We start from the raw sequence: 26,108 nt of genomic DNA, 5'->3' as shown, positions 1-26,108 counted from the left end.
TGTCCTATGCAATCCTTGGAACATACTTATGCTAAAAAAGTATAAGTTGCTCATCTGAAATTGAAATTTAACTGGGTGTTCTACATTTTTATTTGCTGATTCTGGCAGCCCTCCTTAGAAAACAAGTCCATGTGTCTGTGTGACACAACATTGTTAGTGTGACTGTGTGAGTGTGTAGGGGCCATGCACAAACCCCAAAGTCACCATGGGAAGGCACACATGGAAAATGCTACCACAATGAAGGCCAGGCCTGAGGTGCGTGCCTGTCAGTGAAAGGGGGTGGGTCAGCCCATGTGGACCCAGCCTCGAATCATGGGCCTGTAACCCAGAGATTCTCAACCTTAGTGGGGCTCCAGGGTCCTCTAGGGTTCAGATTCCCAGAACTATCCCTCCACACACATGCACACCCCACTCCCAGATTCTGGCTCATTCAGCTGGGGCTGGCAGCTGGCTCCTATTTCTCACATACCCTTCACTGGGTCGCCAGTTTTGTCATCAATGCCAGTTGAGGCCTGAATCTGGGCCTTGAGGAGTGGGAAGCAGGCAGGGGACTTCCTCAAAGGTGAGTGGTGGGCTCAGATCCCCAGTGGCTGCACTGGCTGGGGCCCGGCTTATCTTCTGAAGTTGGCAGTCCAGCCTCCTGGACAAAGGCCATCCTCCATCCTCTTGGTGGTCTCCTGCCTCCCTGTGGAGAGGAAGATTCTAGCATGAATGACACTGTTCTGATGAAGAAACTGAGGTCACAAGACAGGGCCAGGACTGGAACCCAGCTTACCTGAGTGCAAGCTGATGGAAGGACCAGGCTCCAGCGTGATGTCCACCAGCCCCAGCCTGGGTCTCCTCACCCCCCTCCCCTACCCACCAAGGAAATGACCGCCATTGGTTCTGTGTCTCCCAGCCTGGCCAGGCCCGATTTCAAACAGCCTGTTGTGCTGTCCCTTCTCAGCCCATGTGTTCCAAGTCCCTGACCACCTCCTCCTCCCACCCTCCTCTGTGCTAGGTAATGTTCTGCACACTGGCTGTCCCTGCTCTGACCGCACCATGTCAGGATGACTGTCTGCAGCTCCCTCTACAGCTGAGTGCTTTAAGGGTCCAGACCCGCTCCCCTGCACCACCGTGTCCCTCGGCACGGTGTTCCGGGAGTGTTTGAGGAATGAATGGGGGGGACTGGTCTCATCAAATGGCCACCAGAACTGACTTCTCACACTGTCCTCAGGTGCCTGAATATCAAGAAGCCCAGTAGCTGCAGACACCATCTTCCAGGAACCTAGGACTCTCAGCTGTAGGATGCGAACGCCTTCTGATTAGAAATGAACCAAAACAATCACACGTCAGTGCCACACTGAACGAGGCAAAGTCCTTAAAGTTCAATGGAATGGATATTTAAACATCTTAGGGTCACATAGAATTCAGAGGCCTTAGGGCTAAATGAAAAATTCTATTTGTATAGAGTTATTAGTTTCCTATTGCTGCTGTAACAAATTATCACAAACTTAGTGGCTTACAACAAAACCAATTTATTAACTTACAGTCCCAGATAACACAAATCCCAAATGGGTCTCACAGGGCTAAAATCAAGGTGTTGCAGAGCTGCATTCCTGCTGGAGGCTCTAGGATAGAATCTGCTTCCTTACCTCCTCCAGCTTCTAGAGCCATGCTGGCTCATGGCTCCCTGCCAGCCGGCAATCACATCACTCCAACCTCTGCTTCTGTTATCACCACTCCCCCTCTGACTCTCCTGCCTCCCTGTTTCTCTTATAAGGACCTGTGATTACATTGGACCCACCTGGGTAATGCAGGCTAATCCCCCATCTCAAGATCCTTAATCACGTCTGTAAAGTCCCTTTTGCCATGTAAGTTATATATTCACAGGTTCTGGGTGAATATGGTTAAGATATGGACAACTTTGGGGCAGTGGTATTATTCCGCCCTCCACACCCAGTTTAAGAGTCAAAATGCAATCAGGTTATCAGCCTGAGAGGGGAGCTGCACCAGAACTGGGAAGTGTGTGTAAAATTTGGCACCAAGGATACGGGCTACTTGGGACTTCCCTGGTGGTCCAGTGGTTGGCAGTCCGCCTTCCAATGCAGGGGACGCGGGTTCGATCCCTGGTTGGGCAACTAGGATAGCACATGCCGCGGGGCAACTAAGCCTGTGCTCGGCAACTACAGAGCCCGCGCGCCACAGCTAGAGAGAAGCCCGAGCGCCCCAATGAAAGATCCTGCATGCCGCAACTAAGACCTGATGCAGCCAAAAATAAAATAAATAAATAAATATTAAAAAAAAAAAAAAAAGGATACGAGCTACTTGACCATGACATTGATATTAAGCAGTAATCTGTATATGTTCGGTATTTATAATGCTTGTAATGTATAAGATAATTTGGCCTTTTAGAGTGACGGCCTTTAACCATTGAAAGTGTAAAACAGAGTAATTTAAACTGAGGATGTTAAGTTGAACGCTTAACGAGTTTATATACAATACTAGAACCTATAAGAGAACTTTAAATTCACCATATTTTAACTTTTACTATTATTTAATTTAGATTTTTTTTTTAATGAGTTTAACTTAATTGGTTTTATAAGGATTACTTAGTACTCAGGAAGGAAGCTCTTCTTGGTTAAGTTAGAAATGGAGTACTGAAATAGGAAGTCTCATTTTTGAACAAAGTTTAAAATACTTTAAGATATTTGATTGAGTTTATACACTGGACCAAACATTATTCCAAGACCTCTCAAAGGAGGTTGTTAAAATTTGCTGCACATAAAGAGAATATCAAGATTTGCAAGCTGAACTTAAAGTCTAGAAGGAAACCCCTAGTTTCACTTGCCCTTTAGCTAGAGGGGCGAGGTGTTGTGCTGGGACAGCCACAAGAGCCTGAGGAAAGACTATAGTGAAGTCTAAAAGAACTGCGTAGACCTGGGCCGTCACGTCAGGCAATACTGGATGGATGCCTCTGGCTGCATTTTTTTTTTTTAATTCATATTGGTATTGTTGTTTTGAATTTTTTTTTTTCCAGAATTTTTTTTAATTTTTATTTATTTATTTTTTTAATTCATATTGGTATTGTTGTTTTGAATTTTATTTTTTTATTTATTTTTATTTTTTTATTTCTTTTTTTTTAATTTTATTTATTAATTATTTATTTTTGGCTGTGTTGGGTCTTCATTTCTGTGTGAGGGCTTTCTCTAGTTGCGGCAAGCGGGGGCCACTCTTCATCGCAGTGTGCGGGCCTCTCACTATCACGGCCTCTCTTGTTGCGGAGCACAGGCTCCAGACGCGCAGGCTCAGTAGTTGTGGCTCACGGGCCTAGTTGCTCCGCGGCACGTGGGATCTTCCCAGACCAGGGCTCGAACCCGTGTCCCCTGCATTGGCAGGCAGATTCTCAACCACTGCACCACCTGGGAAGCCCTAAGTACATTTTTTAAGTATAATCTTTTCAGTTTAAAAAAAATGGGATACAGTTATAGGATCAAAAAATTTAGTAGGAACACTATCATGTTAGAATTGAATTGGAGAGGAATTTTACTTTCCGTAAAGGCAGATTTAGGTGACTCAGACCCACCTTGCTAATGAAGGCGACTTAAAAAAACTGGCCATAGCCCTTCCCTCCCTGGTGGCGCAGTGGTTAAGAATCCGCCTGCCAGTGCAGGGGACACGGGTTCGAGCCCTGGTCCGGGAAGATCCCACATGCCGCAGAGCAACTAAGCCCGTGCGCCACAACTCCTGAAGCCTGCGCGCCTAGAGCCCATGCTCCACAACAAGAGAAGCCACCGCAATGAGAAGCCCGTGCACCGCAACGAAGAGGAGCCTGCGCGTAGCAACGAAAGAACAGCCAAAAATAAATAAAACTAAAAAAAAAAAAAAAGAGTAAGGGTGGGAATTCCCTGGCGGTCCAGTGGTTAGGACTCGGCACCTTCACTGTCAAGGGCCAGGGTTCAATCCCTGGTTGGGGAACTAAGATCCCACAAGCTGCGCGGCGCGGCCAAAAAGAAAAAAAAAAGAAAGCATAAGGGTGAACCAGAAACAAACGGATCTTCACAAGTTCTACACTCTGGCTTTGATTATCTGGGTAAGTCATGAGCTCTTCAGCCTTGAAACTGGACTAAGGTGATTCTGGAATGCTAATGCCCTGGATGCCTGGCAGAAGCTCACTAGAATCCTAACTGAAGGACAATGACATCCTTTTAGGCCTCAAGTAATTTTTTTTTTTTTTTTTGTCTGAATCTCTGGGGGTGGAGCCCAGGTGATTCTAAGATATAACCAAGCTTGAGAACCATCAGACAAGCCCATGGCCCACAGCTGGTGGGAAGCAGAGCCAACACAAGAATTCCACGTCTTAGGGGCGTGCTCTTTCTTTCATCCCAAGAACTGGGGAGTCCCTGGACCACTGGCTCTTTGGGGTCCCACAAGCTGCAAGGCAGTGCTGGATGCGTGGGCTCCACAGACAGTCTTGGCTTCTGTGAGGCCAACATGCTTCCTCCTTGTCCTTCTCTGACTCCAGAACTCGGGCCCAGACAGCTAAAGCCCAGGGGACAGCGGGTGACTCAGACACTTCCTGTTTTCTTGGCTACAATGACAAGGGGATGGAAACAGCCCAGGCAGGGGTTCATGGCCTAAGAGAGGGGTCCTGGAGAGAGGAGGAGGTGGGAGCTGAGGGCCCCCTGCCATGAGATGTGGGAGCGAGCCGGGCAGAGCCACGTGGGGTGGAGATGAGGTGGTTGGTTGGGTGGCCAGGTCAGCAAAAGAAGGGAGGATTGGGGGCCAGCTTTTCGTAAAATGTGCAGATTTTCTGAGTCCTTAGGGGTTGAAGGAGAGACCTCCGGTTCTGTCTGGATGTTTGGTTCAGGCAAGCTGGGAGACTGAGTAGGTCAGGAGGAGCTCTACACAGGGAGGCAAAGGACCTGCGTTGTCCTGTCCCTGCCCTGCCGTGAATTACCGTGTGACCCCAAGCACAGCCCTGGCCATTCTGAGTCCCTGCTTCCTCTTCTATGAAATGGAAAGGGGCTGAGCTCTGAGAGATCCTGAGATTCTAAGAAAAACCCTAACCTCTCTCAGCCTTCAGAGCACCGTGCAGGCTCTGGGGGACTTTTCATGCACGTGATTTTGATTTCAAGTTGCCTACCCTGAGAGGTAGGAGGGGAAAGTGCTATCATTACCTGATGGCTATTGGAGACATAGATGACCAGGAAGACCAAGAAAGATGTGGCCAAGGGAGTGTGGGAACGGGGACCTGGATGCTCCTGGTGGCCCAACTTGGTCACTCCCTTCCTTAGATGACAGCAATTTGGGGATGCTTATGAAAAACCATACATATTGGAATCTTGGCCTCAACTATCTCCTTGCTGGGATCACCCTCCGGAAGTGATCCTAAATTCAGAAAAGGCATGTTGGACAGGAAGATATTCACTAAAGTGGATTTTGTATTAATGAGAAGTTAAACACAGCCCAGACATCCAGCAATAGGAAACTATAGACCGTAGAATGTGTATTAGCTACCTATTTCTGAGTAGCCAGTTACCCTCAAACTTAGTGGCTTAATTAACAAGAATTTATTATCTCAGGGTTTCTGTGGCTCAGGAATCCAGGCACAGCTTGGCTGGGTGCCTCTGGGTCAGGGTCTCTCAGGAGGCTGCAATCTAGGAGTTGCCTGGGGCTGCAGTCATCCCAAAGCTTGGCTAGGAGAAGATCCACTTCCAAGTTCACTCACATGGCTGTTGGCAATCTCAGGTCCTTGCTGGCTCTTGAGGGAGACATCAGTTCCTTAGCTCGTGGGCCCCCCTGTGGCACATCTCACAACATGGCAGCTGGCTTTCCTCAGAGCAAGTGAGCGACCTGGGAAGTACTCAGCCCTCCTGTGACCTGACCTTGGAAGTGACCTCCCCTCATTTCTGCTGTATTCTCTTCCTTAGAAATGAGTCACTAGGTCTAGCCCAGGTTCAAGGGGAAACAAAAATTACACAAGTGTGTGAATACCAGGGGACTGTAGGGGAGGGAAGAATTCTCCTGACCCTCTTAGGGCCCCGGGATGGATCTGAAAATTAAACTGACAAAGGCAGATTAACAGGAGAAAAGCATGCAAATGTATTTAAGTTTTACGTGACACAGGAGCCTGCATAAGGAAACGAAGACCTGAAAAAAGTCCGGAGTGTTTTTACGTTGGGTTTGATGAAGAGTGGGCACCTTTATAAACTAGGTCTTTTGCTTTTCTACACATGAATTCATTTATGCATCTTTTTCCTCCCAGTTATTTATCCTCTAAACTTAAGTAACTAATTTTCTGCCCCTGAGGGCTGAGGGGCTGGGTAGGAAGGAATCCAGGCCTCACATCTGTCCTTGAGCCTGTCTGAGCAATAAGAAGGTATAAATTCTCCCACTGGGACAGCCTCAGGGATGTGTTCCAGGCCAACTGGAACCACTTCTAATCTCATTGCATATTCCTGGGTTTATTGGAACCCGAGGAGTTGCATTTGGGGGTGATCCTGAGGGCAGCATTGTCTGGGGAGGATTTGGTGTATAGGGGGTGGTAAGGATTGGAGAGGCAGAGGAAGGGACCCAGAGAAAAAGGGGAAAGCTGTTGACACAGTGGAAAGACACCTGAAAGTTGGAGTCTCAGACCCTGTTCATGCCAGTCACTTGAGTGTGACTCTTTCGAGCCTCTGTTTTCTCATCTGTAGAATGGGATGAAAATGAGTAACATGGCCCTTCCTCATTCAGTAGGGTTAAGTGAGACTGATTATGCACAGAAATCTACTCTGTAAACTGTAAAGCTCTTGACCAATGATGGTTTCCTCAGGGATTATCTAGAGCAAATATACCCTCCTCTTGCCACTGAGCTCCCAGCAAGAGTCAAGTCCTTCCCCAACCACGGGCAGAAGGCAGTGTTGGCTCCCACATACTGAGCCACGGTTCCATCTCATCTCTAACTGGTTATGTTGGTTAAATGTTGGTGTTGAATATACTTCAGTTAAAAAGAATGAGGTTACCTCTAAAGAAAAACCACTTGGCAACATCCATCGAAAGATCAATTGACTCAGCAATTCCACGTTTAGGAATACACACACGGGTATGAAGTTACATGAACAGGCATATTCATTGCAGCATTCTTTGTGAGAGCAAAGCACTGTAAAGAAAAAAAAAATGTCCATCCACAGGCGACTGGTTAGATCAGTTATGGAACATCTATACAATGGAATGCTGTGAAGGCATTAAAATGAATGAGGCAGTGCTGGGTGCACTGATCCAGAAAGATCTCCAACATATATTATAAAATGAAAAAAAAAAGCATGTTGCCAAACAATATTACCAATCTAGCTCTGCTAATGTAGAGCATCAAACAAAACCTCTTCTATGTACCCAATTTGCATGAAAATACAGAGAAAATGCAGGGAGGGACAGTGGCCAGTTGTCAGAAGTGGCCACCTGGGGGAGGGATGGTGGGAGAAGGGAACAAGGAAAAGGGCCTTACCCTTTTTTACTCCATATATTTCAGAGATGGTTGCCATTTCTCTGCAATGTGAATATATTCATATGTTTTCTGTATGGCTTTTTAAACTTAAAAATATATATATATATTTATATACGTAATATATAAAAGCCTTCGAATCTTTCACTGTCTTTGAAATTTTGGATCCCTGGCGATTGTTTCAGAAAACTTCTGAGCCCATGTTTGGAATTTGTGGGTACTTCCTCCTTAGGAGGGAGTCGCCAGCAGGGTTCCGTGAGACCCTCTCTGTAGAAGGACCCAGGCTCCCCTCTTCCAAGATGGCGCCTCATCCCAGGTGATGTGCTCTGCGTAGCTCTGTCAGACCTGTCAGACCAGGACCCCAGACCTCCCCCACCAAGCCTGCTCCCTGCCCGGGGATGATCCCTTGAGCTTGCTCTCACACCTTCTGTGCAAGGATGAGGGAAAACAAAACCGAACCCCAAAAAGCCTTCATTCCTTAAACAACTAGTATTCAATGCTGGATAAAAACAGACAAGATTAGAGTCAAGTGAAGAGACAGACTCCAATCAGTCTTCTAAATAGAAGTGAAATGAGGTCTGCCACAGATGCTCTGGAAGACAGACTCAGAGAATGTTCTGAGGCGAGAAAAGCTGAGGAGGCTTCTCCTCCATTTTTACCGAAACTCCTCCCCTCTCCCCACCCCACATCCTCACCCTTGCCGCCCTTCATGACCTGGAACTTGAAGGCTTGTCTGGGAGGTCTTCGGCAGCTGGCCCAGGGGCTCCCCACGAGCGCAAATGAGGGGAGAAAATGCGAGGCGGGACCTGGGAAATCACCAGCAGATGAGCCCAGACCAAAGTGCTCCGGTGGGAAGCGCTGGCTGGCTGGGCAGCCTAGTTCCGGACACGTCACCATCATCATGGCTCGTTCCAGCCCTCCAAGACCACTATTCAGACCGCCATCCCCTCCCCAACTTCCGCCTGCAGGGGTCCCGGGCAGCAAGGCCACTGGTGAGTGGGCTCTTTGGGTTTGGAATTGATGGTTTCACTGCCAACGCCAGTGTCTGGACCAAGAAAAGAATTCTTCGTGTGTGTGCCCTCCAACACTGTGTGTGTGTGTGTATGTGTGTGTACACATGCATACTCTACACACAGGTTCATACTCTATGGATAGGGTATCAATTCATTCCAGATTTACTGGAACAGCCTCAATTTCACATATTTGGCCACCACAAACCATTGAAATATCTTGAAAATTCCTCTATGATTATGCAGAACTCCTTCAGTCTTGTTCCAAAAAACGGATTTGAGAACCAGCCTGTAGAGCTGCATATACCTCAGCAGGATTTAAAAATAACAGACAAGGAAATCGCAGAGAAGGGAGAGTAAGATGACACAGAAATGCATAATATGTCCTGTACACATGCTGGAAGCGGGCCACAAACATCTCAGAATTTCCAAGCAGCCAGAAATCAGAGGGAAAGAAGATGACATGGATTCCTGCTTCTGAGACCCATGGGAATTTCCCCCAAAGTCCTCAGAAAGATGCAGCATGACTCAGTTAGAAAGAAACAAATTCATGTTCCATATCTTAACAGTGGTTTGGTTACACATGACTGCATTTGTCAAAACTCACAGAAGAGTGCATTTAAGATTTGTGAGTTTCACTGCAAGCACATTTTACCTCGAAAACAAAAGAACCATAATATAGTTAATGATATGCCTACCGAAGGGTTTAGGGGTGAAGCGAACTGACACTCGCAGCTTACTTTTGAAATGCATCCAAAAAGCAAGATGAATTGCTGGGTGGAGAGAGGAAAAGAGGGATGGACGTGGGATAAAGCAAGTATAGTCTCAGTGGTGGGCACAGAGTGTGGGCAGTATAAACTTTCCATTTTTCTGTGTGTTTGCACATTTTTATAATACAGGGTAGGGGTTGCTCAGAGAAATGAAGTGGACCTTGGAAGTGACCATCAACACTCAGAAGGTAAAAGGCCCTGGGCTTTGTTCACAGAGCCAGAACTAGCAGCAGCCCTCAAAATCTGCTGACACCCTAGGCACCTCGCCCTCAGGCAGTGACTGGTGTTCTGGGGAGCGGAGCTTTGGCCTCAACGGACAGAGAGGCCTGGCTCCTGCAGAGCCCACAGCACAGAGGGATTTTGGCATCTCCCAGACAAAGCTCTCTGATCATGGAAACCCCTTGTCAGAACATCAGGGAGCGTCTACCCTCTGAGGCTCTGTGCCTCGCCCAGAGAGCCCTTGTGAGTGGCAGAGCTGGATTTCAGCCTTCACAATATGATGGCATTGATGATGGAGATAGTTTTTTGTTTTTGTTTTTGTTTTTTGGCCGCACCACGTGGCTTGCAGGATCTCAGTCCCGGGACCAGGGATTGAACCTGGGCCACGGTAGTGAAAGCGCCAAATCCTAACCACTAGACCACCAGGGAACTCTCACGGAGATAGTTTATTGGGGCTTTTCTCTCTGCCAGGCACTGCATAAAGCATTTACATCTATCATGTCATTTAATGCTTAAATGACCCTATGAAGCAGGTACTATTGTCATCCCCATTTTTTTTTTCCAAGCATGTATTTATTTATTTATTCATTTATTTAGTTTTGGCCGTGTTGGGTCTTCGTTGCTGTGCGTGGGCTTTCTCTAGTTGCGGCGAGCGGGGGCTACTCTGTTGCGGTGCGCGGGCTTCTCATTGCAGTGGTTTCTCTTGTTGCAGAGCACGGGCTCTAGGCGCGTGGGCTTCAGGAGTTGTGGCACACGGGCTTAGTTGCTCCGCGGCATGTGGGATCTTCCTGGACCAGGGATCGAACTCGTGTCCCCTGCGTTGGCAGGTGGATTCTTAACCACTGTGCCACCAGGGAAGTCCCTGTCATCCCCTTTTATATATGAAAAATGGCTCAGAGAAATTCAGTAACTTGTATGGAACACTCAGCTGGCAGATGCTGAGCTGGGATTCAAAGATATACTTGACTCCAGAGACTCTGATCCTAACCACCACCCTCTTCCGCTCTACAGGCCACTCTCCTCATCCCTCCCACCTTTCCCCCGACTCTTCTCCCAATGGTTTGTCACAGAGGACTTGTCTGCTCCATCCTCAGAAGAAAACTCAGGAGAAAGTCTGACTCAGGCCCATAGTGCTCCTTATAAACCAAGCACCCCACTCCTGACCCTGTACTCCTGCTTCCCAGGACAGCTCTGCACCCCAGGATGGGCTCCTTTCCCCAAGAGAAAGGAGACACACACACACACACACACACACACACACACACACACACACACACACACAACACCCTGATGGGCTCAACCAGCCCCACTCTCATCCCTGCAAATCCCCTGCCTCCATCCCATCCCGGGTCCTGCAGAGACAAGACAACCTGAAAACAGCCTGTCACCTCTTTAATGAACCCAGAGCTGAGGAAGACTCCAGACAGCTGGTAGCCAGCCTCCTTAGAGGAGGAAATGAAGGCCCAGAGAGGGGCAGTGGCTGGCCCAATGTCACACGGCACTAAACTTTGTCTCCTGGGACTTGTCCCCTTAGCTCCGGGCTGGGCAGGGCTGAGTTGGGCTGCAGAGCTGGGGGGAAGAAATGAGGGTTGGATGGGGCCTAGAGGCCCCTTCCTCTCCAGAGAAAGATTAGCTCCTAGGACCAGGGAATAGAATGGCTGGGCCCTGCAGTGTCAGCAGGGATAGTAGCTCTCATTCTAGATAGGGAGCCTCAGTCCCAGAGAGGAAGTGCCTGTCACTGGAGCCCATGGCCAGTTCCTGGCGACATGGATCCCCAATGTCCTTCCCACGCCAGCCCCTCGATTCCCGCGGAAGGATCCAGAGGTACAGAGCGGGCTGAGCTGAGCCTCTCCCATACCCACACCCACTGCGCCCCTGTGCCTTGGACCCATCAGTGCTCCCCAGGACGGAAGACCAGACATTTTGCTTTTACCAAGTCCCTTCCTAAAAGTCATAGAGCTTAGACTCTGGCCTGGGCCCTACAGAGGCTGCTGGCAGAGGGACCCCCACTCTGCAGCCCCTTGCGGGGAGGGAAGAGGGGGAAGGTAAAGAGGCCCACCCATCCCCCAACACGCCTGCTCTTCAGCCAGGCCTGGCCTCCAGGGACTTTAGGACACCCCACCCACCCAAGGGAAGGGTTCTACCCTCGTTGCTCCAAGCCTCCAGCAGGGCCCAAGCAGCCCTGGAGTGGGATGGGGTTGGGAGGAGTGAGGGTGGGTGGTGGTCACCCAGCTGTGAGGCCCAGGCTTCCAGCGTGGAGCCTGTGGGGAACGGGGATCAGACGGTGGAGACCGGGTCTGCAGTCAGACCCCAAGCAGCCCCTGGCCAGGCCGGGCTGACAAGCCCCTCCCTCATCACAAACACTAGGCCCCTGGCTCTGAGCGAAGGGGGCATTTTTCAGAGATGACATCAGGTCTTAAAGTTTTATGTTTCCTGCCAACCTCAGCCTGGAGGGCAGAGTCCCCAGGGCCCACAGGCCTGGCGGGGCAGGTAGCAGCACCAGTGCGAATAGCGCACCACTGGCCTTGGACTCTCATGGCAGTCCACCCACAGAAGAGGTGGCCGCGAGGGTGACGTCCAGTGGTCTGCTCACCTGAGGACACAGCCCTGCCTGGTCACTGTAGGACAGATGCAAGAGGAGAGAAGATACCAAGCTGCCAGGTCCCCACACACACCTCAGAGCCTTTGCTCATGCTGTTCCCTCTGTCAGTTCCCATGCCCTCCGTGCTCCACGCCATCTGGCGAGTGCTTCCACGTCCTTCAAGTATCTTGTCCAATGTCCCCTCCCTCTGAAGCCAGCCCTACCTCCCTACGCCTCTACAGTGTTCTGTCCATCCTTCCATTAGAGCCCTGATCCCTGGCAGTGTTTATTTTTATTTATTTATTTATTTGATTTGATTTTCGCACAGCGCTTAAAACCACCTCGCTTTCACACTCCCTCTGGCCTCCCTGTCCCGCAAGATCCCCAACCCCTGGAGGACTCAGACCAAGTCCCGCCTCACTCTGGCAGAAAGAGATTAATCAACCACAAAGGGGTCATAAGACCTGCCCCGTTAAGGAGCTACAGCGGGGCTTAGCTGAAGGCAGGGAGGCTGGAGGTTGAGTGAGATGCAGGGAGCCGCAAGTGGGGGGAGGGAGGGGAGGGATACGGAGAGGTGAGGGCACCATAGTGAAGGAAGCACAGTGGGGGACCTCCTTGGCAGCCTGGGTGGGGAGCAGGAGGCGCTGAGCTTCCAGGGAGGGTGTGATCTAGCTGCCACTCGTGATTTTTTTTTTTAATATACCTTCTTTTTTTTTTGGCTATGCAGGGAGGCTTGTGGGATATTAGCTCCCGGACCAGGGCTCTATCGACCCGGGCCCACAGCAGTGAAAGCGCCGAGTCCTAACCACTGGACCGCCAGGGAATTCCCCAGACAGTTGTGATTCAATGAGTGAGTGAGTAAAGGAATGAATGAGGGATCCAAAGAGAGGAGGGTGATGTGGGAAAACCAAATTTACCTTCTACAGTGAACTTTCTCTGGCAGCAGGAAGGGGTGGACACAGAGACAGATGCCCACACACACTACTCCCTGCCCGGCCACCACCTGGAGTTTCATAGGCTAAGATGGGCTGAAGGCGGCACACTGGGCCCAGAAGGGACCAGGGGACTGGGTCACTGCTCCTCTACCCTGGGAGGGGGCCGACTGGATGCCCCGGGCCCAGGGCCAAGCTGCCTGGCTGCTGACTCAGGCCCCGCTGGCCAGCTCAGCATTCCTGCCCTCCCCACTGAATTGGGGCTATTGAAGCTCTTTGTAGGGGGGTTAGGCCACTGGTCACGCCCCCAACCAGAGCCTTCGCTGGGCTGAGGGCTCTGCTCTTGGGGGGGGCGCACAGGCCCTGGGGGGGTCAGTCTGACAGTGCTCTGGCCACCAGCTGCTACTCTGGGGGTGTCTGGGACCGAGGACAATCCTGGGTAAGCTGGCTAGGCTGGCATCAGAGAGGGGAGCCCAGAGGAAGGGAATTGCCCTGACCCTTAGGACAGAAGACCCTGGGATGGTGACCCTGCTCGTGACCCCCGGCTTGCGGAGGTGTCTGTCTCTGTGCACAGGCCACAGTGTGTAGGTGGGGTGCTGCAGGGGCTCTGTGGGCTGTCCTGCCAGCCCCATCAGACTGGAGCGTCCCTAAGGCAGAGTGGTTTCCCCATCAGACTGAGGCCATCACAGGGTATAGGCTGGGTCTCCCCCATAAGACAGGGACAGGGGTGGTTTGAAGCGTTGCCTGTCAGACCCAGAGCTCCCCATGCCCGGTCTTTGTCCTCCTTAGTGTTTAACTTGGGAATCATATCTGGAGCCCAGCCTCAGCCTGTGCTGGTGGGTCCCAGCAAAGCCAGGGACTAGCTGACCCCAGAAGAGCCAACGCTTCTCTAGATAAAGCGCCTCCACCTCGTCCCACCTCCTCCCCTCCTTTTTCCCCAAGCCAGGATCTGCCCCCCGAGCCCTGGCTGCATGGGCCTACACCTGTCAGATGTGCTTTCTCGGGTATGGGGGAGAGCCGGGTGCCGTGAAGCCAGTGAGGGCTGTCACTCTTTGGTGGGTGCTACTGCTGGTGTCCAGACTGGGGGCCACCAGGAAGGAATCCCTAGAAGAGGCCTCCTTCTACTATGGAACCTTCCCACTTGGTACGTCCACTCCTCCGTTGGTCTGTCCGTCTGTCCGTTTGTCTGTCAGCTTGCCTACCTTGGCTGACCTGTCAAGGAGTTTGGTGTTTTAGCTTCCTTACAGGTAGGATGGGGAAAATAACCCCATGTAGTTGTTCCGAAATAAAAGAAGTTCCTAACAGATTTTTTTTAAAGTTACTGTATAGATAGTAAATGCAAATCAGAGCTAAAATGGTGCAGATAAGTGCTTTTAACGTATTGTGTCTCCCCCCTCCCCCCGCCCTACCACACATGCTCCCACTCCTAGGGAGACAGGGCAGGCTGCTGGGGAGGGGGCTCGCCTTGTGGCCTGGGGGGCACAGCCCAGGGTCCCAGTCCTGGGTGGGGAGTGGGAGGGGACTCAGAGCCCAACTTGGGGTCTCCATTTGCAGGCTTCTCCTGGGGCGTGGGCAGTTCTGCCTTCCAGACTGAGGGCGCCTGGGACCAGGACGGGAAAGGGCCCAGCATCTGGGACACCTTCACGCACAGCGGGAAAGGGAATGTGCTTGGGGAGGAGACTGCAGACGTGGCCTGTAACGGCTACTACAAGGTCCAGGTGAGTGATGGGTGTGCATGTGTGTGTATGATTGAGCATCACCTAGGGAGAGTTGGGAGGTGACAGACATATTGGGGGAACCCAAGTGACAATGTCAACCAAGTGCTCTGCTAAACATTCCCAATCCCAGTGCAGCCGAGCCGGGGCAGGGGTCGGTGGTGACTGGGGCTTGGGGAGGGAGTGCCAGGATGTGGGAAGGTGGATGAAGGAGGAAAGGAAAGCTGGGCCCCACCTGAGCCAGTGCCTTAGTCTAAGCGATGGGCAGCTGAAGGGCTGAGGCCATGACCCCAGGGCCTACAGGCCACAGTAGCCTGAAGCCCTGGTCCCCGCATGGGAATGGGCCCCCTGTGGGGAGAGCGGGACCAGCTCATCCTCTGTCCCTTTGCTCAGCACCCACTTTCCTCTCTGGATTGGGGATCCGTCACCCTGATGGATTTCTCAAAGCATCCTCATAGCCTGCATTTTACTTGACTCCTGGCATAGCCCCAGGAGGAAGCGGGGGCAGGTGGCGTCACGCCTGCTGCGTAGATGAGGAGTGCGTACAGGAGGAGCCCTGGTGGGGTCCCGCTGACCCTGCCCTGCACCCACCCCTGTCTGCACAGGAGGACGTCGCTCTGCTGAGGGAGCTGCACGTCAGCCACTACCGGTTCTCCCTGTCCTGGCCCCGGCTCCTGCCCACGGGTGTGCGAGGTGAGCTAAGGCCACACCGCCCCAGCCCACGAGTGGCCCCTTTTGGCCGTGTTGGCTTTGTGGGGACACCACAGAGTCCTGGGCGGGGAGAACAGCCCATGAGCACGGTTTCCCCAGCAGCAGCTCTCACGGGTTCTGTAGGTAGCTGGGCTCCCCGGAGTAGCTCTTCCACCATCTGAGACCCGAGTGCTGGTGGGCTGAGGGCGCCTTCAGGCCTACAGAAAGCTCCAGGGCCCAGGAATAGTGCACTTCAGAAGGTCAAGGCCAAGGTCCTTTCTCATCAAGTCCCCCCTTTTATTTCGCCTTCAGCTGACGGGGTGAACAAGAAGGGGATTCAATTCTACAGTGACTTCATTGACGCCCTTCTGAAGAGTAACATCACCCCCATCGTGACCCTGCACCACTGGGATCTCCCACAGGTGAGGCCGTGCGGGCTTAGAGGCCCAAGGGGCGCTCAGCTCAGCAGGAGGGAGCCTGATCTGGGCACTTGGGGTTGCCAAGGTTGGGGCAAAGGCTGGGGTCTGGGCTCTGGCTCGGGACAGGAAGATGGCACAGAGTGAAGAAGAAATCTCCCAACTTACCCACGGCAGGGAGGTCCCACTGGTTTAACTGATGTTTGTAATAAGTGGTAAGCGCAGGTTTTGATGTTTTCCAAAACTTCTGGCCTGGAAACGACAACTCAGACTATAAAGAAAGAAGCATCTTTTGAGTAAGAGTTGATGGAATAATGAGCGAGTTTGTTTAGCCTTTTCTCCCCCAGGTTGTTAGAACTGTATGTGCTCATATACGAGCGCCCCCTCCCAAGCGATTTCCATAAAGCCTCAACATGCTTAAGAACCTCACAGTTAGACATCACTATTCAAGCAGTTTTTTCATTCGTTCAACAAGGCTCTGTGGAGATCACGGCCCAGCTGGCAGAGGAGCCACTTATGTACCTCACTGTGACACAGGGTGGTGGGAGGTCATTGGCTTCAGGGAGGTGATGGGGAGAAGATGGGTACTATCAATGCTTTAGAGGGCTGGGGCACCTGCTTCTCTCTCCACCCCTCTGTTTGCAGCTGCTCCAGGTCAAGTATGGCGGGTGGCAGAACGTGAGCACGGCCAACTACTTCAGTGATTACGCCAGCCTATGCTTCGAGGCCTTTGGGGACCGGGTGAAGCACTGGGTCACCTTCAGTGATCCTCGGGTAAGCAAGGCCCCCCTCCAGGTGGGAAAACCCACTTTCCAGGCAGGAGTGTACCCTGTCACTTCTCACGGGTCCTGTGGTCCCCACTTGCCATCCCTGCAGACAATGGCAGAGAAAGGCTACGAGACGGGCCACCACGCACCTGGCCTGAAGCTCCATGGCACGGGCCTGTACAAGGCGGCACATCACGTCATTAAGGTGAAGTGGGTCCTTCTGGGAGTGAAGGCTGGGTTCAAGGTGGAAGGGTGAGTCCCAGCGACAGCTAAGCCCACCCCAGGGCCCGAGTCTGAGCCCATTCCTCTGCCACGTCACCTTAACATGGTCCCCTTCCCTTCCATGAGGATCTACAAGGTGGTGTCCTGTCATCCAGGACTCTGCTGGACACGGCAGCCCAGAAGACACCGTGACCGCTCCCTAGAGCTTGCAATCTAGCCAAGGGGCTGGAGCACATGCATGTGAAAACTTGTCACCTACAGGTCTAAACTCTTTTGTGAGGCATGGTGACAGGAGGAAGTGGGGGGATGACAGTGAGCTAGGGGCGAACATCGTCAGTGACTGAGCAGACGTAAGTGGAGGTTGGTGAAGGACAGCAGCAGGAAGGGGTTAGGAGTGCTTGTCTGATAGCACGGACTTCAGAGGACCTGGAGTTTTTGAAGGAGGAAAGAGAAATCGTTTGGAAGCAGCCACAAAGAGCAAGGCAGACACTCTCCTAAGGTATGTGGGGTGTGAGGGGAAAAAATAGCGTCTGCTGGAAAGAGCTGCCGTGGCTGCGGTCTTTAGGGGCAGTCGGGCTCAGTTAGGGCAGAAATTGAGGGGGACATTGAGAGGAGATGCCGACGGGTGAATTACAAGGCTACTGGAAAGGCTTGAGAAGCAGGGGAGGGGATTGGTCACATTCCAGGACATACATGAGGGTCCAGGTGATGATGATTGGGGAACAGGGGTGCGAGGCATGGTGGCCCCAATGGGCTCTCCACAGAAGGTGAACAATCTGATCAAGCGGGCAGGCAAGAGATCACTGGGGACATACCGGACCCTCAAATTCACGTCAGCAAGAGAACTTTCTCATCTTTCCCTATTTGGCTTAGGATTTCTTAAACTGTGAATATTTAAAGGGCAGGGCTCTGCAGATATCAGTGGGTCCCTGGGAGAGAATATGGAGAGAAGGCAGGTTGGCACATTTTGGATTCTGTTTCTCAAGACTGTTCCGGATGCTTGGTATTATATTTTCCTAACTTCCTGAGCACCTATGCTGAAAGCACTGCCTAGTTACTGCAGAGGACAACCAGGAACAAAACAAGACACGTGAGCAAAAATCTTAGAAACAATAAATAACACAAAGTGGTGGCTTATGTGTTTATGCCAGATTTAGAGCAAGTTTCCTCCACAGCACAAAGAAAATGGAGGTCAGAGGAAGGGAGACTATGGATTAGGCTAATCAAGGCTGCACTCATGAAAAGGATAGGACTTAAAATGATCTCTAGAGTCAGGAAGGGGAGAAAGGCCACCTTGAATTGAAAGGGAGGAGAGAAATGAATGAGGCAGGCACCTCCGATGGACTCCTTTCTCTTCCAGGCCCATGCCCAAGCCTGGCACTCCTACAACAACACATGGCGCAGCAAGCAGCAAGGTGAGCCCCGCCACCACGTGCGCTGAGAACAGACGGGTGACCAGAGGAGCAATGTCACTCTGCCTGCCACCCCCTTTCCTTTCTCTTCTTATAAGGTCTGGTGGGGATTTCATTAAACTGCGACTGGGGGGAACCTGTGGACATTAGTAACCCCAAGGACATAGAGGCTGCCGAGAGATACCTACAGTTCTGCCTGGGCTGGTTTGCCAACCCCATTTACGCCGGTGACTACCCGCAAGTCATGAAGGACCATATCGGTGAGCCACGTCACGTTTTTAAGACTCCAGGTACCACAGCAACAGTATTGAGCTCAAGTGAAATGACCAAAAGGCAGGGGGACAGAAGAACACACTGGGTCGGTTTGGGTGAGGCACTCGAGGGATAACCCAGCTCCCAAAGAATTTAGAACTGGTTATTCAAACTGGGAGGGTGGGGGACATCCAAACAAATTCCTAGACCTGGAAATTGAGAATTTCAGAATCCAGGGGAAAAAAATTAGCAATTCTCTAGGCTGCTCTCTTTTGTGTTCTGTTCTCCTGTCTCCTCCTCCCCACTCCACTCCATCCAACTGTAGTGAAGCAGGAGTGAGAAGTCAAAGACACAGTCATGGGTGGAGTCAGTCCTATTGCTGGTTCTTTCTGCCACTTGAGAAATACTTTCCAAGCTCTAGTTTCCACAGTGTCAGAGAAGAGAATAAAGACAGAGCTCACAAGGCTGTATTAATTTTGATGCTTTTAACTGCCACGTAACAGAAAACTCCAAATAAAATGGCTTGAAAAGTAAGGGATTTATCATCTCACCTGAAATCCAGAAAAGGGTAATCCACAGCTAATTAATACAGCCCTCAGGGTTGTCTTTGAGAACCCAGACTCATTCCATGTTTCCACTCTGGCACTTTTAGCTAGTTCATCAGCCATTCCCCAAGGCCACAGGATGGCTGTAGCAGCTCCAGGCATCACCTTTACACATCAACACCCTGAGGCAGAAAAAAAGGGGATAGTACCATCATATCTGTTTTTAAGAACAAGGAAAATCTTCCCAGGAAACAGCGGTCTACTCCCAGCTGACTTCCCGCTGTGCCTCAAGGGACAGAATTGTCAAATGCCCCAAGGTGCCCTAGACCACCAGGGCTAGAGCCTCAGAGCCTGGGGAGGGGTCAAGACTCCCAGAAAGGATGTGGCCCTTTGGAAGGGGATGAGAGAAGAGGGCATGGAAGAAGACAGGCATGGGTCTATTGGGTAGGCAACCAGCAGTGTCTGGCCGTAGGAATCTAAACATATAACTGTGATTTAGAGGTATCAGCCCACACCTCCCTAAAAAAGACAAGGATGATGGTGAAATAGGCTATATCTCACACATCAAGGCTATTTTAGATGTTTGACTAAGAATGTTTCAACATTTCAAAAATTTCCCTTTCTAAAGCACCATTTATCAAGACTTGTCTGGAATAGGAGGCAGCAAGTTCTAATTCCAACTCTGCCACTAACCAGTGAGTGATTCTGGGCAAGGTGCTTCACCTCGTCCTGTCTCAGTCTTATCACCTAAAAATGAAGGGATTAGACAAAATAATCTCTAAAAATCTTTTGACAATAACCAGTTCTGTGACATGTTCTGTACACATACACTCAAAATCTTGAGAATGATTTCCTCAAGATGTGTAAGGAAAAAGCCCTCAGGATGGGACAGTGCCCATATGGAACATTCCTGCAGACACACCCCATCATTCACATGCTGTGTTTGCTCTCTTGGGACCCTCAGAGGCCACTGCAGGCGCTACAAGACTGTACTAAAAGGCCAAACTGATTACCTATCATAGAACAATTCTTGGGCTTAAAGCCAATAATCCCAGACCCCACCAACTCCAACTCTATGATAATTCAAGTGGGAACAGAGCTCAATTTTTCCCTTATACAATGTGGAAAGAAGGATCCTCTAAGTAGTTTTTTCTTTTTCTTTTTTCTTTTGTTTCAGCATTATTAAGTATAACTGACAAATAAAACAGTTAATATTTTCTTTAGTAGTGAAAGCATTCTGCATGAAATCTCATTCACAAATTACTTCCAGGCATCTCAGAAGCACCCCTTCATTCACAATAAATATATGAAGAAAGGTAATTCTAGACGAGTGCTGTCCAATAGAACTTTTGGTGATCATGGAAATGTTCTGCATGTCCTATATCTGTGCTGTTCAATATGAGAGCCTGTAGCCATTTGTGTCTATTCAAATTCAAATTAAACAAAATTAAAAATTCAATCCTTCAGTGTGACTGAGTTGAAGCTGCAGTCACATTAGCCATATTCCAGTAGCCACATATGGTGAGTGGCTATTGTAGTAGACACTACAGTGACAATTCCTGTGGTTTTTCTCAAGTTACTACATGTAACTGAAAGTAATAACATGCTAATAATTTAAAGGAATTTAATAATACAATCTTTTCACTCATTTAATCTAAGCCAGCAGTCTCTTTGGAAACATTTTTATGGCTACATTTTAGATCAACTCATAAAAATGTTACTTCTCTTTATACATTGATTTAAAACTTTTTTTGCATAGATTATACAAGGACATGTTTCACATGTTTTGAAGTACAAAAAAGTGAAAAACGTTAAGCTTCCTTCCCTCCCCCGCCCACTGCTCCTATCCTCCCCAGAAGTAAGTACACTTCCAGAGATGCATTGTGCACGTGTAAGCAAGAACACTGCTGCTTGGTATGTGTATATACTTGCATGTACTCTATGTACGCAACACTATGAATCTTTGTTTCACTTGAGCATCCGTCTTGGCACTCGTCCTTGTTGGTGTATGAAGCACCGCCTCATTCATTCTCATGGCCGCATAGTGTGGTACTGATGGATATCCCATCATGTTTTTAACCAGTCTCTCCTGACAGACCTTCAGGTTGCTTCTAATCTTTTGCTACTCAATCTGTAATGAAGATCCTTGTACATACATCCTTTTACATGAGTAAAGTGTAGGATAAGCAGATTTAGAATTGGTCAGTGAAAGGACACACAATTTTACAATTTTGAAAGATAGGACAACATTGCCCAACACAGAGGTGATGTTAGCTTACACTACAACAAGGCCTGAACGTGACCGTATCTCTCCCCACGCTACCACCGGCCTCCAGTTCCCTTCCCAGAGGCAAGCAAAATTACCAATTTTTGATGTAAGGAATAACCTAGTTCTTTTTTCCAGATAGCTACACAATTGTCCACACACAAGTTACTGAGTAATCTGTGAAAATATTACTTTTAAGCAATATAAACTTAAAAATTTTTGGCTAGCATTCAAATGTCAAAATTCCAGTTTGAAAGGCTAAGGTTATAATTTCCACACAGATGAATTCCAAAGCCCAGGATCTGGATAACAGCTTTCATGTCAACATGCCAGTATCATCATGGTACATGACAAGAGAATGATTGTGAGAAAATAAAACTTGGTTAAATTCTATTTTCTTCTCTCATTAGGAAGAAAGAGTGCAGAGCAAGGCCTGGATATGTCGAGGTTACCGGTGTTCTCACTCCAGGAAAAGAGCTACATTAAAGGCACCTCTGATTTCTTGGGATTAGGGCATTTTACGACTCGGTACATCACAGAAAGGAACTACCCCTCTCGCCAGGGGCCCAGCTACCAGAACGATCGTGACCTAGTTGAACTGGTTGACCCAAACTGGCCTGATCTGGGGTCTAGATGGCTACATTCTGTGCCATGGGGATTTAGGAGGCTTCTCAACTTTGCTCAGGTGATTATTACATTAAGCTAAAGGACATTTTTTACCTGAATTCATGTTCTTATAGTATAAGCTCAGGTGCCTACATTTTAAAGTTAATTTAAAAACCCAGTTACTTACACTTCAGAAGCTACTCAATATAGGCCTTAAAGAAAGACTAAAAAAAAAAGAAGGAAAGAAAGAAAACAACCAAAAAGACTAACGTGGACTTCTCTAGTGGTCCAGTGGTTAAGACTCGGTGCTTCCATTGCAAGGGGCACGGGTTCGATCCCTGGTTACGGAAGTAAGATCCTGCATGCCACACGGCATGGCCAAAAAAAAAAAAAATGATGAATGTCTACTATGAATAATCATATATATAGATCATATACATGGTTGTTATACATTATATAAATTATATTCATGTAATATAATATGCACATATTTCATATGATTATGTATATGTATATATATTATATACATATTTATATATAAAACTTTAAAATTCTTATCTCATATTTAGTTATTTTGCTGCTCTTCTCACCTGTACTGGAATATGTGGGAAAGAACAAGACCTGAAGCATATTTTCTCTAAAATGATGCTTTGTCAAGAAATATGTTCTTCTATATGAACTTGCTCCCAGCCTACATTCATCTCTAAATAAACATGTTAACTGGCATCTACTAAACGCTAAACACACCCAATTAGAATATGGCAGCCTTCAATATGTGTTCCCATGATTCCTTTCAGACTCAATACGGCAATCCACCCATATATGTGACAGAAAATGGAGCATCTCAAAAATTACACTGTACCCAATTATGTGATGAGTGGAGAATTCAATACCTTAAAGGATACACAAATGAAATGCTAAAAGGTGAGATACAAACCGTCTTCACATATCTTTCTATTTAACTTGGGCAAAATTTGATAATACATGATTGACTAAAACGTGTTTCTAAATCTCATAGATGAAAACATTTAAGATTATCTTCGCAATACTATTTTTCCAAGAAAATGAAATATATTAAAAATGGAATGTCTTTGCAGCTATCAAAGACGGTGCTAATATAAAAGGGTATACCTCCTGGTCTCTGTTGGATAAGTTTGAATGGGAGAGAGGATACTCAGATAGATATGGATTCTACTATGTCGATTTCAACAAGAAAAATAGGCCGCGCTATCCAAAGGCTTCAGTTGAATATTACAAGAAGATTATCACTGCCAATGGGTTTCCCAATCCTCGAGAGGTAGGAATAATTATCAGTGTTACTCATTCTGGATTTTAGAAGAGCTAGGCAGCTGGGGTGCAGAGTTTGGCAAGTGGGCCCATTGTTTCTTCCCCTTTCACCACCTCTCTGCTGATTTGCTTAGAATGGGGTACACTGTAAAATGCAATCCTAGCACACAGAGCATTAAGGGCAGACTAGGGTTATGCAGGAGTTCTGTTTACTTTAGGTTATGACAGTCAACAGAAACTGTGATTTAAATGTTATCCTAAATGTTGTATCTTAATGCAAACAAATACTACCTATTCTTCAACATACATGAAAAGTTAAGTAAATTGAATATATAATGACCATATAATCTTCACTTCTTTTCCCACCAAATTGTACAGTGATACAAATGCACTGGTTCCAAAATGAGATTAAAAGTAATAATTAAAAAAATCCTTTAAAACCTCGCATTTTCAATAACCTACAAATTTTTCTATCAGCTCTCTATTCTGTATGCTGCTGCACCTAATGGCAGGGAATATAAATTGTAATTTAGAGTGTCTTAATTAAAAAAAAAAAACTCATTTGTTTATCAATATTCTTTAGAGTGAGCCTAGTGGGACTATAAATAGAAGCAGTGACTGATAACCATCAGGTTTTCACTAGTTTTGCATTACTAGAAAAGACAGTAATTGCATTATTAGAAAAAGATAGCTAGATTATAAGCTCAAGAATAAAAACTCTGTTCTTTGGCTCCCTCACAATGATGCACATAGGCATTCAATAACTATTAACTGATTTAAACTACAAGCAGATTAAAAAAATATATTTCTTACCCCATATTATTCCAAACATGATTTCAAACAGCAAAAAACTCGTTTAAGACAACTTTACTTATCAAGTGGGTTTTTATTAGGTGGAAAGTTGGTACCTCAAAGCCTTGGAAACCTGCTCTATCAACAACCAGATGCTTGCTGCAGGTGAGTTTAATTCTTTGATAATTAAACCATGTAATTACATATGTAATGGTATTATCAAAATCTCAAAATGTGGACCCACCTTAAGTCAATCTTCCAAAACCACATGATTAGAAATGGACTTTCCTTTACTTTGAAGCAATGTCAAATTTCTATCAGCACTTAAAATTTTTTTAAAATCTACCATGAAAAAGAAATATCTACTCTAGTTTGATTCTGAATCATACTGTAAATTTATAAATCTACTATTGTGTTATAGTGGGCTTTGTTGGAAGCAGGGAGAAATTCAATCATTATACCAAATGGAATGAAAAAAAATCAAACACTCTAGATATTATATTCACTCATTCAGCAAGTAATTATGAAGCAGTCACTATTGACTCAAGGGTGTTTTAAGCCCTGGGGACATAGCAATAAACAACAAGGTCCCTGCTCTCACAGAAGGCATTTCTAATGCAATAGGATCTAAAAGGATCAGAGATGTGGAATAACCAGGATGTAACCATGCATCAAGAAATGCCAACGCATATCATTTGTTTCTTTGAATTTTGTCTTTCTCTCTATATAAGGGCAACCAGAGAAATACACTTCCTGTTTTAATGAATTCATCTTCCATGTGGTATCAGAGGTGGAAAATGCTAGACCAAATCCTACCAATTCAACTATTTTTACAGGCCAATATACCACTGTCCCCTCCCCCCTCATCTAAATAATCAGGCAAATATTAAAGATGTATATTCCATTAAACTAAAATAAACTTAATGTAGAGACATGATATAGAATTTACTGTTGAGCCCATGAGCTCCATGAGAATTGGGCCTGTGCCTTATTTATCTCGGTAACCAAGGGCGCCTGGCACAAAACTTAAAAGCAGGTATCTCGTAAATGTCCACTACAGTGTTAACGCACATGAAATATGCTTATCATTTAACTCTTAAAGACTGTTTAGCTGTGTTAAGAATGACCATTAAAAAAAAAAAAAAGAATGACCATAAAAATTTTCAATGCAGAAATTCCTATACCTCTTAAGATATACAATAAACATTTTTGAAAGGATGCAAATGTTTTCCAAGGAATTTTCTTTCCTAAATCCCCCCAAAGAGAATTCTAGAAACTGAGGAATATGGCTGCTAATATTCTGAGTAAGCACTAGCATTGACATACATTTAGACTTTATTACAGTACCTATGGAAGAACCAAATTTAAGCATTCTTAATCCATATTTTCTGAAATATCTTACAAAGCCCTCACATAAATTTTTTTATAACATTTAATTTACCAGGTTCTCTTTTATAGCAAATGAGAATAATTAGCAAGTGTGATGATGCCATTTTCCAAGTTTATCCAGACAGCTGAAGCTTTCAGGATGAAGTTGCATTCGCCAAAATGACCACATTCTCATCTGCCATGTTGCTCTCTCCCCCTCCGCAGAGCCCTTTCTAAGTTACATGCAGATCATGACGGAGATCTTGGTACCTACAGTCTGCACCCTCTGTATACTGATCGCTGCAGTTCTCCTGATGCTTCTGCTGCGGAGCCTGAGCTGAGACAGGGTCACCCATTTTGTAGCTGCATCTTTCACAGAGAACCTTCGGGATCTTCTTCAGGATCTTCCTTTTTCTCCTTCGAAGGTTTACATACATCTGTTTTCAGGTTCTGTGATAATTACCTTCCCACCACCTCTCTTTCTCTCTCTCTCTCTTTTTTTGGCTTGAGCTGGGATTGAAGAATTAGAAAATAAAAATAAGCGTAAATGAAATAAAAATCACCTGTAATCTCACCCCTCTCAAAGTCAATGTTAATACTTTGCTGTATATTATGCATTGATTTTCATTTTGCAAAAAGGGATCACAGTGCACAAACTGTTTTGTAACTTATTTTAAAATCTGTCTGGAAATATTATTTTAATGTAGAAATGATTGCCACATTAGCACTGCCCTACACATGACGGACAAAGTCAATCCTTTAGATATAATAGTCCTTTCAGACTGTAAATCCT

General features: G+C 47.4%; 3 protein-coding genes across 7 annotated transcripts in view; 1 reads left to right on the top strand and 2 right to left on the bottom strand.

The window, feature by feature from the left end:
• Nucleotides 1-3,120: 3,120 nt before the first annotated feature.
• LOC309653842 (uncharacterized protein) lies at nucleotides 3,121-25,716 on the bottom strand. The gene is made up of 5 exons (XM_082448212.1): nucleotides 25,590-25,716; nucleotides 19,003-19,178; nucleotides 15,967-16,069; nucleotides 6,987-7,123; nucleotides 3,121-5,743 (listed from the first exon to the last, which is right to left on the bottom strand). Exons 2-5 carry the CDS (start codon nucleotides 19,156-19,158, stop codon nucleotides 5,663-5,665), a joined length of 477 nt encoding a protein of 158 aa, XP_082304338.1. The 5' UTR covers nucleotides 19,159-19,178; nucleotides 25,590-25,716; the 3' UTR covers nucleotides 3,121-5,662.
• On the top strand, nucleotides 8,162-25,664 carry LCTL (lactase like). 5 transcript variants are annotated; one of them, XM_082446669.1, is made up of 14 exons: nucleotides 8,162-8,457; nucleotides 9,375-9,433; nucleotides 12,773-14,121; nucleotides 14,532-14,695; nucleotides 15,298-15,385; nucleotides 15,695-15,804; nucleotides 16,444-16,770; nucleotides 18,148-18,202; nucleotides 18,298-18,459; nucleotides 21,673-21,947; nucleotides 22,666-22,792; nucleotides 22,966-23,165; nucleotides 24,049-24,112; nucleotides 25,541-25,664. In XM_082446669.1, the coding sequence occupies exons 3-14, from the start codon at nucleotides 13,968-13,970 to the stop codon at nucleotides 25,654-25,656; spliced, it is 1,842 nt and encodes a 613-aa protein (XP_082302795.1). In that variant the 5' UTR covers nucleotides 8,162-8,457; nucleotides 9,375-9,433; nucleotides 12,773-13,967; the 3' UTR covers nucleotides 25,657-25,664. The 5 variants fall into 5 exon arrangements, with proteins under 5 accessions (XP_082302795.1, XP_082302794.1, XP_082302793.1 ...); XM_082446668.1 differs by having other exon boundaries at nucleotides 8,162-9,433; XM_082446667.1 differs by lacking the exons at nucleotides 8,162-8,457; nucleotides 9,375-9,433 and having other exon boundaries at nucleotides 9,440-13,416; nucleotides 13,920-14,121.
• Nucleotides 23,211-26,108, bottom strand: part of ZWILCH (zwilch kinetochore protein) — a 40,388-nt gene continuing 37,490 nt past the window's right edge. Inside the window, exon 19 of the mRNA XM_082446703.1 lies at nucleotides 23,211-25,825. The gene's annotated coding sequence lies outside the window, so the exon portion shown is untranslated. The remainder of the gene's footprint in view (nucleotides 25,826-26,108) is intronic.

The sequence above is a fragment of the Balaenoptera physalus genome, assembly GCF_965194825.1.
Source record: "Balaenoptera physalus genome assembly, chromosome: 2".
Lineage (NCBI taxonomy): Eukaryota > Metazoa > Chordata > Mammalia > Artiodactyla > Balaenopteridae > Balaenoptera > Balaenoptera physalus.
The sequence above is the reverse complement of the archived record's forward strand: the minus strand, read 5'-3'. Positions and strand labels throughout refer to the sequence as shown.